The sequence below is a fragment of the Scomber scombrus genome, chromosome 15 (assembly GCF_963691925.1).
Source record: "Scomber scombrus chromosome 15, fScoSco1.1, whole genome shotgun sequence".
In the NCBI taxonomy this organism is placed as follows: domain Eukaryota; kingdom Metazoa; phylum Chordata; class Actinopteri; order Scombriformes; family Scombridae; genus Scomber; species Scomber scombrus.
The window spans coordinates 5,306,954-5,326,879 of NC_084984.1; the positions used below are offsets into that span (position 1 = coordinate 5,306,954).

The following is a 19,926-nucleotide window of genomic DNA, read 5'->3' on the forward strand; positions in this document are numbered from 1 at the left end:
TATCGATTCTTTGGTCTTCTGCTTCTCTGCTGTCATCTGTAATTTAATGTATCTGGCTGCTGTGATGATTTAATTTCCCTCATCTATCTATCTATCTATCTATCTATCTATCTATCTATCTATCTATCTATCTATCTATCTATGGTGCCTAAATTTAATAGAGACCAATTCTTTCTCTTTAGCCTAACATTAAGAAACAGGCGTGTGATTTGTTTCAGGAATTGTCCAATGATCCACGCCCAATTAAATAATTAATTTTATTATAAGAAAATGTAAAAGTAATAATGCTGCTGAAAGGCATTCATTGCTATGATGAGAAATCACGGACCGTAAATAATATTTTCAGGCACAGAGTAGGCCTACAATTTTTTCAGTAATTGTGATAGCGTTTCAGCAAAATAAAAATAAGATATTAATTGTCAGTCTTAGAAAACAAGTAGCCTGTAATATTGACTGATTGAAAGACTGAAATCCGTTTGAAGACTTTTTGCATTTTTCCAAATATTTCACTTGAAAAATAAAACAGGCCTGACTGTCTGCTGCTATTTATGAATCTCATGGCAATTTATTCTACCAAAGCGTAATTTATTGTAACGTTCTTTTTTTTTTTCTTTTTTTTTTTTTAGATCCACATAAACTGATAACAGCGTCGGTGACTGTAAACTATTCTGGCAAAACATGTGAAAATAATAAAATAAAATAATTATTTTCAAACTAAAAGGACTACTGTAAATGGTTAACGGAGGAGAAAATACTGCTCTTATAATAACATTAAATTATTAAATATTATCCATTTAATACATTATAGTTTACAAAAATATATATTTTTCATGATGGATGTTTTTTTTTTCTTCAATGAACTGTTTCAAAGATCATTACAAATAAACTCTGGTTTCAGATAACAGTCCTTTACAGGCTGCAGCACAAATAAATGAAGTGTTTTCACTCTTACTAATACAATCTGGAAATTTGTTTTTAATAAATATATTTTTGCTTCAAATTGAATAATAATTTTTTTCTTGTGTTATGTGTCCTTCTGCCCGAGAAAAAAAAACCCAAAGTGAGATAATGAACTGATGATCTTCACACTTCCTAACAAACACACCCATTTGTGCGCGAGATTGTTTTGGTTGGAAGCACGCGAGCGCACGCGACAACTGACAGTGAGGCTGTAAAACGGTAAAAGCTCAAACATCCTTGTTGTGTCTGCTGCCTCCCAAACTATCTCTGCTTCCTGAAATGTCACGGCGGAGACCACGAGTTCAATTCAGAAACAGGTTTTTTTTGTTTTTGTTGACGCTGTAAAATAATTATAAAACAGGTTATAGCTGTATTAAAAGTGTCTGTACGCTAGTTAGGCGACGTTTAGTCCATAACGATGGTTATAGTTTGTACATTTCTTCCCTCTTCAATTTTGTAGCCTGGTTCTATTTTTTCCCAATGTTTACATATTATCCCAGACTTTGAATCGAAGCCTAAAGTTGATTAGGCCTTGTGTTCATTCCGGTTCATCTGCGCAAAAACACAGCAGGCCTGTCAAAAGCAAAACAGCACCGGGGTCAACATGGCACCCGACCCTCGCCTGCTCCTGTGCACACACGCTTTTTGCTGTCTATGTTTAAAATAATAATATTAATAAAAGAGTAAACAAACAAATAAGACGCCTCCATCACCAGACGGTCAGCTCAGTCTGTTTTTCTTTGTTGTTGTTGTTGTTTTTTTCTGGTCGGCCTCTCACCTTGAGCAAGTATCTGTCAATTATCTCCAGACCGCAGCTGGCGCACATGTTCTTCCCGGTGGACGGCACCGAGCTGGCGGTAGAGGTCGGCGAGCACACTGAGGGGGTGGACGGCGTGCTCGGGGACGAGCGAGTGTCCTCCCGCTCCATGTTGGACCGCTGGGACTCTCTGTCCGACTGAGACTGCAAGAGGGCATCAGTTGTTTCCACAAATCAGAATACAGCTCAGTCACATACACACACACACACACACACACACACACATACACACGGGCACACACATAAACGGCCTACACACACACGCACACACACACACACACACGAACCCTCATCTCCACAGTTACAGTTTGCAGATGTCGCCATTTTCATGATGTGGTCCAAGCAAGTCGCGCATGATTCACACATTTAAAAATATATATTTGAACATTTCTACATCTGCATTCTCTACTTGCACTGCCCGCAATAGACGAACTGAATGATCCGTACATTTTTTTCAAAGCACCAAAAAGGCAATAAAGCTCTCACCATTGGCGTGTGTGTAGAGTCCACACTGCAGCGCGAGGCTCCCGGTGTACTCTGGTGCTCGGGAGAGATCACCTACAAGACAACCATCAGTAAACGGAAAGTCTTCATCATTTTTCCCATCTCATCTTCATCGGAGAAATCCTCGGGGAAACATTTGCAGACAGTCCCTTCAAGGCTACTCCTATATAAAGTAGTCCTGACAATAAACCCCGGTTAAAACTGTTTAAAGGGGGCCCCCGCAACAAAAGGCACATTTTAATGAAGCTATTTCAATTTGGATTGATTTTTTTCCCTGCCCTTAACCCATGCCTCTCAGAATAATAGTATTTTCTTCGCAATCCAGGACACGAGAGTGGAGGGAGGGAGGGGAAAAAACTACCTGTAATTACAAATAGCTTGAAACGCAGCGGATAAGAGGGACCCGGAGTGTCAATTTCAACTGTCAATCAGAAAAAGGCAACGGGTCACCCAAAGAATTGCAAATTTGATTTTTAATGGCTGTAATTAAAATCTAATTCTTCTCGGGCGAGTTGGCAGCGCTCGAGAGGCTCGCGGACCGCAAATCACGCTATTCATAGGCTAACTGAGAGGCGCGTGCCTCTCCGCAGCGGCTGGCGCGTGCAGCTGATCTCAGTACACAAGCAGTGATTCTTGTGACATCACAGACAGACAAAACAAAAACTCGAACACGATGCTGCGGGATGGAAATAAAATGCTCTACTGCAGAAACGATCAAGAGAGAAGATAAAGAGAGAAGTAAATCTTTAAAAAATATTATTACACATTGAGGGCACTCGTATCATAAGTCATGCATTGTCACGTAAAAAAGCTAATTCAGTCGCAACTGAATAGTGAAGGCCAATACAATGCGTAAGTGATGCAACATCTCCAATTTGAGGCTTTTTACGCACAAAGTTGCAGCTTAAGCCGGCCGTTTCCAAAGTATTAGTACCTGCTTGGTGGGAATCCCTTCGGACAGAATCTTATTTCCCTCTGAAAGAGGGGCCAAAACTTCATTTTTCCAGTACATGAACCCCTGGAGTCTCACAGCGTTTTCTCCAAATTCGTTGCCTGGAATCAGGGGAAGAGTCAGCGATGGGCGTCAAAACTTGTACCATCCGTACCGTGCATGGATTCGGGTGTAACTGTCTCACAGCTTTTTGTTTTGAACGCAAAAAAAATGTTTCTTCGCTTTGTCGTGTTCAAACGCCGCGATGATCTGGCTGCCTCTCACACACAAATTACAAACGTTATGGAGCTATGTGAGGAGGCGAGGGTTTCCTTGCTGCTCCTCGGAGAGAGCCTTATTTAGCACAGAAAGGTTTTCTTCCTTGCCCCGTTTCCCCCTCTCTCTCCACTTTTGGGAAGGAGTCTGACTTCAGGAAGTGAATCAAATTGAGGGGTTGGCAGCTTTTTACTCCAAGGCTTCATAGGTGCGGGGGAGAGCGCAACAAGCAGAGAACCTGAGCGTCTCTGTAGTGCTGGAGTGAAAGTTTGCGCGGCTCTCTGGCCTGCCTTATAGTTAAAGAAGGGGGAGGGAGGGCGAGGACAGAGTTTCATATGCGTGAGAAGGGTGGACACAGTTTCAAATAGTTATGACAGTAACTTACTCAAACTCTGCCGGTGTATGTTTGATATCTCAGGCATGTATAGCTGCTGCCAGGGAGAGAAAAAAACACCCGATGTAAATTATAGTTATTTATATAATTGCCATTTATTTGCTACTAGAAATATACAACTGGAAGTGACTGTACAGGCATATACAGACTCGTACATATACTGTAAGTAGACCTTTTTTTATAAACGGCGTCCCCATACACAGAGTTGGATTATACCTGCTCACCAGCATCTGCGTCACAACATAAGAAATAACGATGTTTCAACATACAGAATAAATATAATTGCTGTGATAGAACTCCAGTGTGATTGCATTGAAACCCGTATTATGTGTGCATAATGCAATATAAACTATAATGTAATTTAATTTCTCATATAACATTTGCATGCTCCTACGTACTCCTATTTTTAAGCCAATAATCCAAATGTAAGGCCTTGTTTTTATTTATTTTTTGAAATGTTTATGTTTAATTATAATAATTAAAATGACCAATAAAATCCGCATTTTGTGTAAAATTAAGTTTAAACGCACAATGAATGTAGGTTGGACTGTACCATATTTAGGATTTGCTTGCCAAAACCCAGAAAAAAAACACATACAGCCAATACGATTTACAGTTTTGTTTTGTTTTAAAAAGGGTTGCATTTTATTTAAACCTAACAAACAAATAGAAAAATAATGGGGAAAAAAGAAAAACGCCATTTTTTTTAATTGACGCATTGAGCTGATGAAGATGAATCAAAATGGTGACAAAAAACGCACACAGGGGCTTTTAAGGAAAGGGAGCCCTGTGATAATTACAGGATATGTATGAGCCCACACACCGGTTCAGATCGATGTGTCAATCATTAGGTTATTACAATTATCTGTAAACCTATAGCTCACAAATTATCTCATTAAAAATAAACAACACCTCATCAAATATAGAAACAGCTTTATAAATCCAGAGGACCAATGGATGTAAAATATTTCATCGATTTAAGAGATTTCTTTTTTCCGAGTAGGCCTTTTTTTAATTTAAAAACAGATAAATACACACAGTGAACAGAAATCATCCAGCTAATCTGCTGAATGGCCATCAGAAATATTATGCATTGGAGAGGGATTGTTTTCCAACAAAATAATAATAATAAAGGGCCTTGTGATGGCAAGAGGTAGGATTTGCTTCTTCTGTGCATGAAATTATACTCTGGGCTCTCTCTCTCATCTTGTACAATTAAACCAACCAATTTCCATCCCTGCTGTAATGCTATTAGCCTGATATTGGAACTGAATCTGCTTGTAAACTGTCACAATCATAAGTCCAGGAAATGACCTTTGGCTGGCAAAATTCATTCTTCATGCAAACAACATGGCCAATATACTGTAGTTTATCTTTTTGCCTTAGAAATGATTTTTTCTTCTTCTTTTCTTTTTTTTTTTACAACCTCACCCTGCATGTCACACCTGCAGGAAAACACAACTCAGACCACAACAAAAGTCTTGTGCTCCGTTTTAACAACACAGAGAACTCAATGACATTGAACGTTTAGCTTTTAAAATATACTGTATTCACATTGAGCCCATATTTAAAAAAAACAAAAAAACAACAACACTTATTTACAGCAGCTTTGGGTAGACTGCACAAATATTCAGAATCCACTATGTGTGGGGGGGAAAATAAAACTGGGCCAGAAAACATAATTGGATGTAATGATAACCAGGATTATCAGATTATTACAGAAAATGTGACACAAACAGCATGCCAGGTGGTCATCTCACCTGGTTTAAAAAAAAATATGATATGCTGTTCAGGACTGCCTACATTTCTTTAACCAACGGTGGATAATGCAGCTCCGCTTTCAGTGAGTGGTATTCATTCTAACGAACCATCTTCCATTAATGAGATGCAGCTGGTTTACCAATTTCTCATAAAACGACCCCATTATATCAGGAGTGTGTGTGCGGATTGAGATTATTTAACTATTGCTAATAATCTCAACTCATAAAACTGAATCTTGTACTTTATGAGCAATACTGAGAACTTTTTTTTAACAATGGCATAAAATAACACATTTCACATGTGATATTTAATTACCTTTAATTGAAAAATAATTAACACAAAAAGACTGTGGCAAAGGAAATATCAAAAAAAAAAAATCATCAAAAAGAGTTTGACTGTGGTCGTATATAAAATTGGATTAAAAATAAAAGGCAAGGATGAACACACACACATACTGCAGTTTATACAGTAAGTGTCACTGAATGGCTTGTGGCTTATCATTTGAGTTCCATTAATTGAGAAGTGTTACAAATCTGCATCTTTCTTGCTTTCAATTGAAGTCTTGAATAAAAAGAAGGGGCCTCCAGAAAAGAAAAAAAAATCAATTTTAAATAATATGACCTGAAAGTACAAATGCACGTCAAAAACAATAAGAGAATCCGCATTTAGACTCCTTAAAAATAACATTTCTCTTTGCTTGCAGCTTTAAGCTTTACCTGCGTTAAATCTCTGCAAAAGTGAGAAAGCAGACCGACAAGAGTTCCAACCTGAACAGCAGTCAGGTATGGGTCATACTTTAGACAAAAATGATACTGTAAACCAAAATAACTAAAACCATTTAAGGTACTTGTCCGTGATTGCTGAGATTACTCCCACAAGAGTCCAGGTGTTGTTAACGTGTTTTTTAAGTATTGTGAACAACTTCCACATCTTTTATTCCACGATAGGATGTTTATAGTCAGAATAGTTTCTAGTGTAAAATCTGTTTGTGTGAAGGTGGGGGCTGAGGTGTGGTAGAGGGGGGGGGGGGGATCTCCAGAATGAGTGGGAGGATGGGTCATCTCCTAAACTTGCGGAAGGGCCTGCTCTGATTATTGTGGTGTGATTTAGAGTAGGGCTCCCAGCGTTTCCTCTCTGGCGGTTTGTTATAAACGTAGGCTGACGGGCCCGAGTAGTCATCATCTGGATTCTCGTCCATCATCTGGAGCTTGGCCTCAATGGCGCGGATCTTAGCACTCGTACTGGAAGGTAGAGAGAGAAAGAGGAGATGTTAGGGGGAAAATACCAGTGCTGGTGCTGAGGGTGAGGGATGAACTGAGCGAGGGAGGGGATGGACAGATTTAGGCTCTGGCTTAGGGACAAAACATAGAGGGGACGGACAGCAGGAGATTACCAGCTGTGCTGCATGGAAAATAGAAGGAAACTAGTATTCAAATGGTAAAATGAAAGTTGAAGGAGCAAGTGAGAGAAGACTCTAAGACAAAATAAGTAAAAGAGAAGGATCTTAAGAGTAGGAGAGAGAGTGAATGTCTTGAGGGGGCATCAGGGAAGGGGGGTGAGGGGGGGCAAGTGTTTATATTTCCTCTCTTGCTGTGTGGAGAGAGTGATTTGAAGTTTACACTAGAATCGAAGTGTGCAGCCTTTCCTGAGAAGAACCCTGTGATAGCTTGTTACACAGAGGATTGTCTCAGTAAGAGTTCACACTGAGCATTAGAGGCATTTTACTGACTTAACAGTGCTCCAAATGACTGGCGTACTAACTGTGTGAGTGCGTGTGTGTGTGTAGGTTTCAGCCACAACAATGGAACATTTTAGAATTTGCTTTGACAGAACTAGAACATTTCCACCAAGATGTTTTTTAACCGATGTCTTAGTCCAGTTGTACTCAGATGAACTCAACTTGAACTGTAGTTTTTGGTGAAAGCTCTCCAAAAATAATTTCAGGACCATGTTTGAATAAAATGTGTGAAGGGAACACTTGAAAAAAAACAGGGACTACGTCTTCACTAAGCTGGCTAAAATTGAAAATGCTGTTTTCATGTGAAAACGACAAGCATCAATGCCAGCATGTTAAGGTAAGTTCTTAATCGTCTCTACCCGTACTGACACCGAAACAAAAGAAACATTTCAGATTGTTGGTTTCAGAAATCATTTCGAATGTTTTTTAAAAGGTGTGAGAAGAAGGGGGTTTCAGACTCTGTTCCACTGTTACCAGCCAACAAGCACTTCAAGCATCTGAAGCATACAGACACATTTAATATTCCTGTATTGTGTGATCAATTATATTGACATTCACACACTAAAATGAGAGGCCGTCATTTTCATATAATAGCCAGTTTTGTCTAGACATGGGTTCAAAACAGAGAGAAAAACATGTGTTTTCAGGTTTAGCCATTATAATGTGGGCATACTCTGGGGAAATGGAATAAAAATAGATAAAATATCTAAATGTGTGTGTGGTACCAACCTGAGGTGGTTTGATGTGACGGTTCCGTCCTCTGCTCCACCGCTAGACGACGGTTCCAGGCTCGGAGGCATTGTCTTGTCGTTACGGAAACCTTCAAACCTCTGTAGATGAAACCGGTGGCCAAAAAAAAAAGTGACCCACACAAACATTGATGGGAAACATGGATGGACACACAGATGAAGAGAGACAAACAAAGGGGTAAAATAACAGGTAGAAGCAAGAAGAGACCCTTGTGCAAGGAAATAGATGATAGTCACAGAATAATAAGATAAACAGAAGCTGACAGTCAAGTGTGATAGATTAAAGGTAAAGACTGTCCCTTTCAGACATTGTGTCCAACTATGATGCAGATTATGAAGCAAATGCAGAAAACAGCTCTGAAATGTGTCCAATGACCAATAAGATTGGAATTTGCTTTCCTGCATAAATACATGAAAAAAAAGTGCATCTTGTGTTTTTCTAGAGCTTGTATGACAGTGCTGTGATACAGTCTCAGTGCATTTTGAGTGCAAATAGATGCAACTAAGACACATTTTAGTGCTGATTTTGATCAGGACCACATAACAAGTAGAGAAAGAGAATAAGAAGGAATCATGTCAGCCAGAGTTTTAGAAACCTATCAGACCTCCTAATAAATACTGACAGCAGTTCTCTGGAGAGTCAGCTCCAGCTTCCTCCCATAAAGATCAACTTTATGTAACTTTAGTATTGATTTTGTCTGTGCCTGGTCAAACAGACTGGACTACGGCCCTGTTCACACCTGGCATTAAAATGCCTTCTGGGTGATCCGATCACAAGTGGGCAGCTCTAAATACAGGTGTGAATGCACACAAGATGCATTGAGGACGCATTGAGATCTGATCAAAGTACGAAACAACAAGAAGCCACAAAAGGTAAAATTGATGCTTGCACTCATGAAACACGCTGTCTGTCTTCCATTTCGGATGAAGTGTTTCAATTTTGCCCAACAGCGCATTTGGTCTTTGTAAACAGATATGATGTATGTGTTTCTTTGCATATAGAGTGGGCAAGTGGGATCCGATCACAAGTGGTCACTCGAGATGCACGTGGAGATGTGTTCTAATGTTAGGTGTGAACAGGGCCACTGTGTGTCCAGCTCATAATTACACCCTCAGGGATGAGGGAGGATAAAGTGGGAGCAGCTGAGGAGCAGCAACCAACGTCTGAACTCATTTCCTTTCAAAAAACACCTTCCAAACATCTCCACCAGCCAACACAGAATTCTTGAAACCTGTGGAGAAAAAAAAAAAAAAGACAAAGACGAAACAACGGTTACATGACAGATATATAATAAACCCCAGTGCTCGGTGCCACAGCAGTTACTTGCCGGAATAAGACATTTAGAAATGATAATGAATGATAATGTTGAAGCTGGTGGAACTGGCGCTGAATCAAGTTACATAAATGTACACAATCCATATCACGTACTGTCCAAAGAAATACATAACATGTATAGCCAAGAATAGGTTTAAAACAATGACTATTGCAGCAGCCAGGACCCTTCCCTTCCACCTCTTCCTAAAAGGCATGTAGCTGGAATGCTTATCGTCATCATCATTTTATTTATTTAGAACCTCAGAAAAGAAGAACACTCATTTTCAATGATGCAGAGGTACGAACAACAAATGTTGGCACAACTAAAATCAAATAGCAATAAAAGAAGAATACATGGCTATATCAATTAAAAGTTACAATGCTAAAAAGTAAATGTGTAGGAATTGACAATGAGACAAATAACTAACGGGTAGCTAGCATTGTCAAAACCCAGAGAAGAAAGTCACTGTGAAAGCAAAGAGTGGTCAACTGTGTCAAAAGCTTTCAATAAAAAGAGCAGTACAACGCCTTTTATTACCCAATGCTGAGACTATACTGTTAATAGCTAAAGGAATAGCAGAAACAGTGCTATACTTAGGCCTGAAGCCAATGAAAAGGAGTCAGTGTGGAGTGTGTGAATAAAAATGATTTCAACTGGTCATTAAAAGTATTTTTGCAAGACAATACATCTTTAAGGTTGGACAATAATTATTTAATTCAGATTTGCTACTACATTTATGGAGAGTAAGATCATAGACGGTCTTCCAAACTGTAGGAATGATGCCAGAGGTAATGCAAAGAAAAATATGAGTTATGTATATTCAGAAATTAGCTGTGCTGAGGATTTCAAAGCAAATGGTTTCAGTTTGTCATCACCCTGTTGATTTCTGCAAATCAATAACTGACATGATGCAGCAAAGTGGTCGTTAATAGCAGTGTAAATTACAGTTAGGCCATTAACAGCACAGGCACAATTATCAGAGGTAGATTTGATGAAAAAAGGCCTTACTTTTTTTCTGACCACTATGTGTGAAACAGTTTTCCTCTGTTTCACATTTCTAATGCAAACAATTGGGCAATGGCCACTAAGACCAAGGTCAAGAGCACCACAGGCAGGATATTTCTCTGGTCAGTTTGTTAATATTAAATCAATAAAGCTTGACTTGGAGGAATCGTTCAGGTTGGAGCGAGCAGGATGTGAAAGCATGAATTCTTCTCTTTCAAAGCTATGTAATAAAGTCAAGATGTAAGCCTGGAAATCTGACAGTCCCTCAGACACGCTGACTGTTTCTGTCTCACTTATCCCGGCAGGTTCTGGGCCGGAGTTAGTGAAGACATGCTCACTGTGATCCAATTGTGCGTGATGGAAAATCTTTGCTTGTGTAACTTGTGTAAATGATTAAAAAAAAAAATCGGTGAACATGGCAGGTTTACAGACAGATCTCCTGCCATTGTTTATGATAGCGAGTATCAGGCCTGAGGCACACTACAGTATGACCTCAGAGTCTAAAAAACAAACAAAACCCGTGGAATCCATTGAGGATCAAACAATTGGTAAGGAAATGCCCAGAGATTGCAAGCATGCGCAGGAGGCAAGACTTAAGAGCTGGTTTAATGACATGTCATCACACATTTTATAGTGGCACAATCTCTCATCACAAACTCTGACGGACAATGTGAGGATGATTCTGAATGAATAGGTCATCTGTAGGTTTTTGAAAGCACGGTGCATCAGGCGTTTATTAGCTCGTACTTTCAACGACGAGGCAGTTTGGTGGCAAGCCAGCTAGAGATTCAGTCACTGCTGAGAAGAGATGGTGCAACGTCACTTATAACAATTAAGTCTAGCAGGGGGGTCACGTTAGCATGACTTATTTCTTTCAGGGAGCCCATGGTCGAAAGCTGGAGTTTAGAATAACTATGTTTAATATGCAAAAGCTTAATCTAGTACAAAGGATTAAAACCCAGGAAGCAGGAGTGTTCAGGTATCCCAGAAGGACTTTTAAAACCAGGTTGACATCATTCTCTATTGACCAGTTTGCTCATGTGTGTGGAGTATTACAGATAACACCCAATACTAAGTGTCAATCTCGGCATGTAACAGTGACTTTCAAACCCTAACCTGCTAAAAACTTGCTTTAGTTAGATTATGACAGATGGCTCATTCTCCTCTGTGGGAAGCAGGTAGACACATACAGGCAAGCACACACGGAAACACTTTCTTCCAGGCAGTGTTTTAGGACTATCTGAAACCTGAACCTGAAGATAAAACCATAATATAAACAGTTCAGACTAGCTGTTATTCGGTGATGCAAGAAAGCGTATTACACAGACCGACTGGTGTTACTTTCGGGATATAAAAGAGCTAAAATGATATGTTTATAATAGCATCAATAACCAGTTCTACTGTTTTTGGTTGGATTAGTGGATTGGGCTCAATTACAGTGAATCTGTGAGCAGATTTATCCTACACCGTGTTGTCTTAGAGGCAGCAGCATTGACCTCGACCTCCCTCTACCACATGTTTGTGTGTATGTGTGTGCGTAGGGCGTGATTCGTCTCTATACAGGATATCCCTTCACCCCTTGCCAGTATGCTGTCTATTGTTAAGAGACAGGCATAGGTTGAGCTGGGATCCCACTGCTCTCCGTAAACTGACCACTGCAGTAGTAATGTGAAAATGCAAAGCAACAGATGCGCGTGATGTTTTCCCACAACTCACATTTAAACTCTCAGATCAAACACAAAAGGAGGCGAGGCATTCGTCTCATCTTCTAACTCTACTCTATTTTTGTTTACGACAACTGAGAACAACTGCATGTTTAGTATTGTCTTCTCGATGTATTTAACTCCACTCTCTATTTTCTTTTTAACTCTATATCTCGACATCATTGCGAATGAGGTAAACCTCAATGATTGCCAAGGCCTAAATAAAGGTTTGAATGAATGAAAAATGTTTTGTCCATGATATTCTCTCATCCAAACTATGTCAACCTTTAGAGGAGACCACAGACTGCAGCCGCAACCACAGTGTCGTAAATATAAGTGATGTAATGCACATTATTTTAACTTTTGTGGTGCATAATGTGATTGAGTTTGACACTTACCCTTACCTGCGCGTGTGCCCAGCGCACAACCAGCTTCTTGGACAAGGCGAGCTTCCCATTTAAACACTGGATTGCCCTTTCTGCCTCCTGCAGACATTCAAAGAAAGAGGAAGAGAAAGAATTAGATTTTTTTTTACAATTATGATTAAAAATCATCCTTGATGTGATTAGTCTTCACAATGGAGAGACAGCGGAAAAAGCCTTCATTAGCTATAACTATGGTGTATGAGTGTGTGTGTGTGTCTACTTTTTGAGAGGCAGTGTGATAAAATGTAATTGTGTCTAATCAAATGAATAAGTGGCTTTGATGCTAAATTATATTAATGAAGTACTTCATCTGCGTGTGCAAGTGTGAAAGGTAAACACACACTTCCTCTGCATAATCCTTTTGGGAGGGCTTCATATCCCACTGATAGACACTAGCTGTGAAACTAGATGCTTATCATGATCCCCTGGCTCACTTCAAAACAAATACTGCCGGCTGGACCTGTGATGTTAAGTCCTTTTTTTTAGAAATACGGTCCACTTGAGTGAGGCACATGGTCACGTCCTGACTGCCTGAATACGTCTCATGACAAATCTTGCTGAAACCTTTTGAATGTGGGGACCATATTTATACTCGGCTCTGGATAAATCAATAAGGAAACTTCCTTAAAATAAATTTAACTGCAAGTCATGAGTGAATGTGCAAACTAAAATTAAATAATTTACCTTTTTATTTTCAAGCACTGCATAATATAAAATGTCAACTTGATTTTGTGTGTACCTCTCTTGTGTTGAAGTTGACAAAGCAGTAGCCTCGTGGCTGTCCCTCCATAGGCCCAGACTTATGGAAAAGGAAGTCAAACTGTTTCACATTGCCAAACTTCTCCAAAAGCTTCACTAGGTGATACCTGCAGAGAGAGGAATCATGGGACAGAGAGGACAAATGTGTTGAAAAGACAAAAAAAAAGACAAAAACAGAAGATAGGAGAGGGTAAAATAATATGTATTTAATATGAGTATTTATTGTGTAAAATATTCGTAAGTAAGAACAGAGAGGACAAACTTGTACTAATGTAAAATGTCTCACTTCATACAGACTCTTATCCTAAATGTCTATTAACAACATGCATGATATACTACGAGCCAATTCTGTGAAAAAGCCACATAGGTCTGCTCCACACTGTATTTTGTCACCCTACAGTCTGTGAATCTGTCAATTGGGGATAATGAGAATGACAGCTTTCTCTCACTGACACCTTTTTAGCAGCGGGCCAGCTGGTGTGGCAGGCCTGTGACAGTAAATCTTTTATTGAGACAATGCTGAGGATACAGTAGCAGGACAATGAGGGAATAAAACAGAGGAAGCCCCAAATCCCCCCTGAGCACCGAGCTCTGCACAAACAACATCCACTGACTGTGGGACTGTTGGACTACAAATACATAGATATGTTGTCATTGAAGAGCTATGCAGTGAGTGTCTGAGTGTTCGTGTGACTGACCACTGGCAACCATGAGAAAAATGTGTCGTCTGGAAGAGAGGCTGGGCGATGAGTTCATGGTCACCTGTACGCTATATTCAGTACAATATTACTGCAAATAACTAGGTACTGATTGAATGTTTCCATCACATGTTGAGTAGTGCAGGGTTTCCCGTATAAGAAGAGGAGGAGTATATTAGGTTGTTGCCTTTTCCACACAGAGAAGACAATCAATCCAGGGGATCACACATGTTTAGTATCAAATACTTCTGCACAAATGTGTCTAAAAACTGAAGCATTCAAGTTAACTCTGTTAAGTTACTCAATCTCAGAGATCCAACTCTTCAAATAAGTTATTAGCAAGGATGCAAAGCTCGAGCAGATCTCCCAGTATCCTGAGGGGGACATAACATTAACGTAATTTTGGGTTGAATTTGGGACCAGAGTTGGGGAAAAAAAAGAAAGGATTTAGCAATTACAATATTGGCAGTGGAGCATTTTAAATCTGGTATTATTTAATGAAACCAATAAATTCATTGTGTTAGTTTACAAAACATGTCTCACTGTAAACACAAATCAAATAATGAAGTTGGATATAAAAACTAGTAAAAATACATTACTGGAGAAATAGAGCTGATTCATGGTTATTGGTGATTCATGTTGTTTTTTGGGAGAATTTTGTCAACCGTTTAATATATACCAATATAAACATTAGTCTTTGAATGTTCCTGAATTGATTGTAAAATTTGATATTTTGCTATTTCCAGGTCTATGTTTTCCCTCAGTTCCTCTCTTCTTCATAAAATGCAAAATAAATAAATAAATAAATAACTTTTCTTGTGCATTTCTTGCTTTGCCATTTTTGCCTGTAGGTTATCTTCCCTGGGTATATTGTCTGGTTGTCAATACAGGTCTTGTTCCCTGTCTTGACTGTAAAACTTGTTTTTTTTTTTTTGGGGGGGGCAAAAAAGTTAAATTATGGTTCTGTTCTGTTCAAGAGTCCCAGTATGACAGTGTAGCAGGAATCCAATGTATTATTTAAAGGAGACATATCATGCACATTCCCAGGTCTATGTTTATATTCTGGGGCTGTATTGGAATATCTTTGCATGATTTACAGTTTTTTTAAAAAATCTACTAATTTATCTTTTATTAACACTACATGCAGCCCTGCAGGTCAGCCTCTGTCTGAAACAGCCATTTCAGCTCTTGTTTGGAACTTTTACAATGTTTAATATGAAAATCTGACTTAATAAAAAAGTATAAAATATAACAAAAAAACCTGTTATCCCCTTTAAACCTGTGCTTTTTCTATTGTGACAGGTCAAAATGTCACCTTTCTGTGTTTTCAGTGTCTTTACCTTGTGAGACTGTCCAGGCCTGAGAATGACCCCGGGGGTGTTTTGTGTAACAATTTGAGAGACATGAATTCTACAACCTTTTATTGTTTAGTCGCTTGTTATTTTTAATCCTGAGATGGTTTGTTTGTGTGTGTGTCACCACAAAGCTGACTGTATGATTATGTGCAAGCGTCCATTAATCCATGTGAATGGGACTCTGTGGAATATGCGAGGAGAAGTGTGGGTTTTAGCGATCCAGGTCGAGCTAATGTCTTCCACCCCTCTACGACTCCCTGGAGGGTTTGAGGCCGAGGAGAGTTTCTCCTTTTCCCAGACAACACCCTGCAGGCCCCACCATGTGATGGTGGCTCTTCCTGCACTGGACTGATTTGAATAGAAAAGCCTCTATAGAGATAGTATATGTCATAATAATAACTGTAAAAATAATGTGTAAATGTGAGACAGATTACATGGCTGACACTCTAAGAACATTTTTGGATGCTGGCGAGCTAAACCACAATGGACTGCTCCTCCTGGGGGCTGTAAAAAGCACCGGAGGAAGAGGAGGAGAGGAGGGGGAGAGGGGAGGAAAAGGAGGGAGAGGCTGGAAGAGGGAGAGTAAAGTTCAGAGAGGGGATGTTGACGGCAAGGTGAAAGGTGGAGGAAGAGGAGGACAAACCAAGAGAGGAGAGGAGGTGAGAAGCCAGGTAGGACAGATACAAGAGCTAGGAAGCAGAGGAGAGGAAGGAAGGAACAAGTGGGATGTGAGTTAAGTCCAGAAAAAGAAAAGACAAAAGGTTTGGTCCAGAAAAGTGCAGGTCAGGGTGGAAAATTTTTGAGAGAATGACTTTACTGGCAAGATTGAAAGTCAAAATTAGTAGATGCGTTTTAAGTTCGAGAGAGAACAAAGAGGAGGAAGGTGATGGATTACCGCTAATGAGAAATTCACTCTGAGCTGCCAACAGGAACATGAATATGTGGTGAAAGCTGCAGTTGCACCTGTTGTCTCTCTTGAGGAGCAAAGGCTGTGAGTGAAGGGCAGGGAAGAGGGCAAAAAAAAAAGTGTCTGACTGGAAACTGTGTGGGATGTTTAACTTTACTGAGCATTTACAGGAGCAGCAACAGTTTCCTCATAATACAGAGTTGTTACCTGCAAAGACGGGACAAGGAGAAATGTTTGCAACTCACAGGTGGGAGACGAAAAACCGCATGATTGAAATAGATCTTTTTCTCCTGAGATGTCATGGTAACCCAGGAGCTCTACAGGAAACTTTCATCCTTCTTAGGGTGAGGAAACTTAAGATAAATCATAACTACACACACAGGCTAAAATTAATCTTTTTGACGGAAAGACCACATTGCACAAATGCAGCCTTCATAACTCATTACATCTTATTTGACCCAACTCTTCCCCGGCTCCAATCGGAGCAGAAGTCTGCCCGGCCAAATAAAAGGTTTTTTTAACCTACAACTTTGCTAGTATATAAACCCTGCCATTTAATATTTCTGTTTACTGAAACTAACCATTTGTGCTTCCAAATGTCTCAAAAACATGGAGGAATACTTCATTACATCTAAAAACACATTAATTAAATTGCAGCCTAGATTTATGACTCAGACACCCACTGTAGTGTCCAAATTTAAGCCTTTAAACGACAAAAAAAGAAGAGTTATATTCACTATTCATTTCATATTTTGGAAAGACTTCTACGTTTAATGATTTGGCTTTATGTACTCATAATAAGCACCTTGCGTTTTACGTCCTCCTCAAATGCACTGAGCTTGGCTTACCTGGACAAACAGAGGGAGTACTGCCTGTGCTTCCCAGGAGCTAATTAATCTTCCCAATCAGCAACAGGGGCCATGGGCATTTCTCTTGTTTTCCCTCCATACTGTGAGGTAGTGGGCTATTTAAAGAGAAGTAGAGCAGAGCAGGGGAAAGGGGAAGGAAACGCCTGTCTAGACGCCCACCAGAGCTGCAGTCCATACATTCTCCAGCAGCCCCCACAAGCACAAAAACACACCCCTTCACCCCTGAAAAACTACCTTCTCTCCATCACTTTGTGCATATAGATGCTCTACATACATATATTTGTAAACTCAACTGAACTCACATCCCTACACGTAAACACAACAGAAGGATGTCTGCATGTGCATAATGATGTTGTGTGAAGTGAAAAAAAAAACCCTAATAAAGCACACAGACACCTCAGTGTGTTGAAGCCTGCACCCCTACAAGCTGCCACCCAAACATCTACTGTGTATTTAAAAATGCTCACACACACAAACACACACACACACACACACACACACACACACACACACACACACACACACACACACACACACACACACACACACACACACACACACACACACACACACACACACACACACACACACACACAGCTCCAGGTTGACACAGAGAGAGTAAACAGGGCAGGTGAGTGAGGAATGATGGCTGCTCCTTACCAGAGCAGGTCTCCACGCCTCGCTGCCTCTCTTTCACACACCCAGCCCCGTCTGCTCAGTCTCAGCCTGCGACACACACGCACTACGCACACAGTTAATCAATCATGTGTGCACACACAATGCATTGCCTCTCTGTGAGGCAGAGCCAGGCAAGTGAAAAAGCAATGCCTCAGGTTCATAACATAGACTGCCTCACAGCGACCTCGAATCGAACACTTGTTGCTACTAAAATCAAACACTGTTTTCTGTCCACACTCAGCTGACTGATTCACATGTTTAAGTCGGCCGATTTGTGCCCTTTTTCATAAAATGAAGATTTGTATTTTATTCTGTTTTAAAAGTCTGTTTTTAGTAATAGAGATTGCCAAGAGCAGTATGGTAGTATTGACAAGAAGAAGTATAAATGAAGTTAAAGCTTTACAAACAGAGTTGGATCACTTCTAAGTGTAGGGAGAAACTGTGGGCCTAGCTGAAGCCATCTGCAAATTTACTCACTCTGTGATTTTGGGATCGATGTTGCCTATCCACAAGCGGTTTCCTTCATGGGCCGCACTCTCTGACATGATGGAGGCATTTTCTACACTCTCTGCTGCAGACGACATGTGTCCTCTGTGGGATGCAAGGCACAGACGGAGAAATAAAGCACACAGAAGGACAGACACAGATAAGTCATCTTTTGGAGTTAAAGGCGCTGTTCTTAACTCTTTGGCAGTAATGCTATGATCTTCACACCCACAGTGTATCAGTGTACATGCACAGGTTTGGTGGAAGAAATAGTCAGCAGCGTCATGTAAAGCTTGTGTTACGTCCTCAAATATGAAAATAAAGGGGATGAAGGGAGTAACAGTGATGTTACCAAGGGAAAGAAGAAAACTAGGCAAACTGAGTTAAATTAACACAAATCAGGTATTATTTAACCAATATATAAGGTTCACGAAAATTACAAAAGGTAAACTACTTTCAATAAATGATAAACCGAAACATTACAACTTAAAGAGCGACTGCCAAATTGTGTGCGATCGTTGAGTGCTGTGACTGACACAATCAACCAAAAGGCAGCTTGAAGATCAAGAAATTAAATTTAAAATAAGATCTAATTACCATTTGACTTCCTGAATTTGCTGTTAATTTAAAAACACATTTGATGTCTAGCTCTCAGACTTTGCTGAAACCTTATAATAACAGCTTTACAAAAAGGAGGGAGCACTAAAAATTAAACAGTTAAGTCTGCATACATGAGTGATAAAACAAATAGATGACTCTGGTATCCATTTTTAAGTTAACATATATTAATTAGTGCCCTTTAAAAGTGCATAATGTTAGTTTCAATTACATCAGAAATAAAAAGGACATAGTAATCCCTCACCTTCCTTCTCCAAGCTGATAACCTATCAGTACATTTATAAGACAGTGACAATACTGTCAGACAATGTTGGCACACTTTACAGTTACAACACATTAGATAACTCACATAGCTTCCTCAGAAATAATTTTAAACTATGTCAACAAAGATGTTTATTTATATATTTATATATATATATAAATATATGTAAATTGGCGTTGACTAGCTAGCTGCTAACGTTAGCTTAGGCTACAGCAGGTTGATCGATTGACAGATGATTGATTGCTAGCGTTTAGCTGCTTCACATCGATCAGACTGTGTAGTTAAGCTCATCTCAGTCATCCAGTTAGTAAGATATTCAGTCATGATGAGCTAAATCTATCCACTAAACAGTTAACAGTCCGCTACAGACGAGCTAATGCGAGACAGCCTCAGTTTACCTCTTCGTTGTGTCAAACTTCCTCTGTGATGGCGACTGACTTTTTCGACTTAATTTGCAACTTATCCCACTTTAGGGACGACTCACTTACGTCAAAACGTAACACTAATCATTTCAAACCTTTTTTTGGTACGTTTTCCCTCCTATAAAACTGTCTCGGTTAGCTAGCTCGACAGATTAAGCTACCGTGTGACAACAAAGGCGCAGGCTGATGTTGTAGCATGTTTAACAGTGGAGTCGAGAGGAGGCGCTCGGTTTATTGAACGGCTTATCCCGCACATCGTTGCTTGTTCACCTCTAAGTACCAACCGCCCACTC

General features: G+C 39.8%; 2 protein-coding genes across 3 annotated transcripts in view; both read right to left on the reverse strand.

Moving 5' to 3' along the window:
* Positions 1-3,350, reverse strand: part of lhx6a (LIM homeobox 6a) — a 13,164-nt gene extending 9,814 nt beyond the window's left edge. Inside the window, exons 1-3 of the mRNA XM_062434685.1 lie at positions 3,216-3,350; positions 2,264-2,335; positions 1,739-1,921 (exon numbers count right to left, since the gene is read on the reverse strand). Coding sequence (XP_062290669.1) covers positions 1,739-1,921; positions 2,264-2,335; positions 3,216-3,293 — 333 coding nt within the window. The 5' untranslated portion in view covers positions 3,294-3,350. The remainder of the gene's footprint in view (positions 1-1,738; positions 1,922-2,263; positions 2,336-3,215) is intronic.
* Positions 3,351-4,903: 1,553 nt separating this feature from the next.
* Positions 4,904-19,803, reverse strand: rbm18 (RNA binding motif protein 18). 2 transcript variants are annotated; one of them, XM_062435003.1, is made up of 6 exons: positions 19,610-19,803; positions 18,323-18,436; positions 13,319-13,445; positions 12,559-12,639; positions 8,111-8,211; positions 4,904-6,884 (listed from the first exon to the last, which is right to left on the reverse strand). In XM_062435003.1, exons 2-6 carry the CDS (start codon positions 18,427-18,429, stop codon positions 6,701-6,703), a joined length of 600 nt encoding a protein of 199 aa, XP_062290987.1. In that variant the 5' UTR covers positions 18,430-18,436; positions 19,610-19,803; the 3' UTR covers positions 4,904-6,700. The 2 variants fall into 2 exon arrangements, with proteins under 2 accessions (XP_062290987.1, XP_062290986.1); XM_062435002.1 differs by having other exon boundaries at positions 12,553-12,639.
* Positions 19,804-19,926: the final 123 nt, after the last annotated feature.

Coding starts and splice junctions, on each gene's coding strand:
- rbm18 (XM_062435002.1), bottom strand. CDS start 18,429: ATGTCGTCTGCAGCAGAGAGTGTAGAAAATGCCTCCATCATGTCAGAG. Junction 13,446..18,322: donor ATCGATCCCAAAATCACAGA/GTGAGTAAATTT, acceptor CTCTCTCTGCAG/GTATCACCTAGTGAAGCTTT. Junction 8,212..12,552: donor GGGCACACGCGCAGGTAAGG/GTAAGTGTCAAA, acceptor TTTCATCTACAG/AGGTTTGAAGGTTTCCGTAA.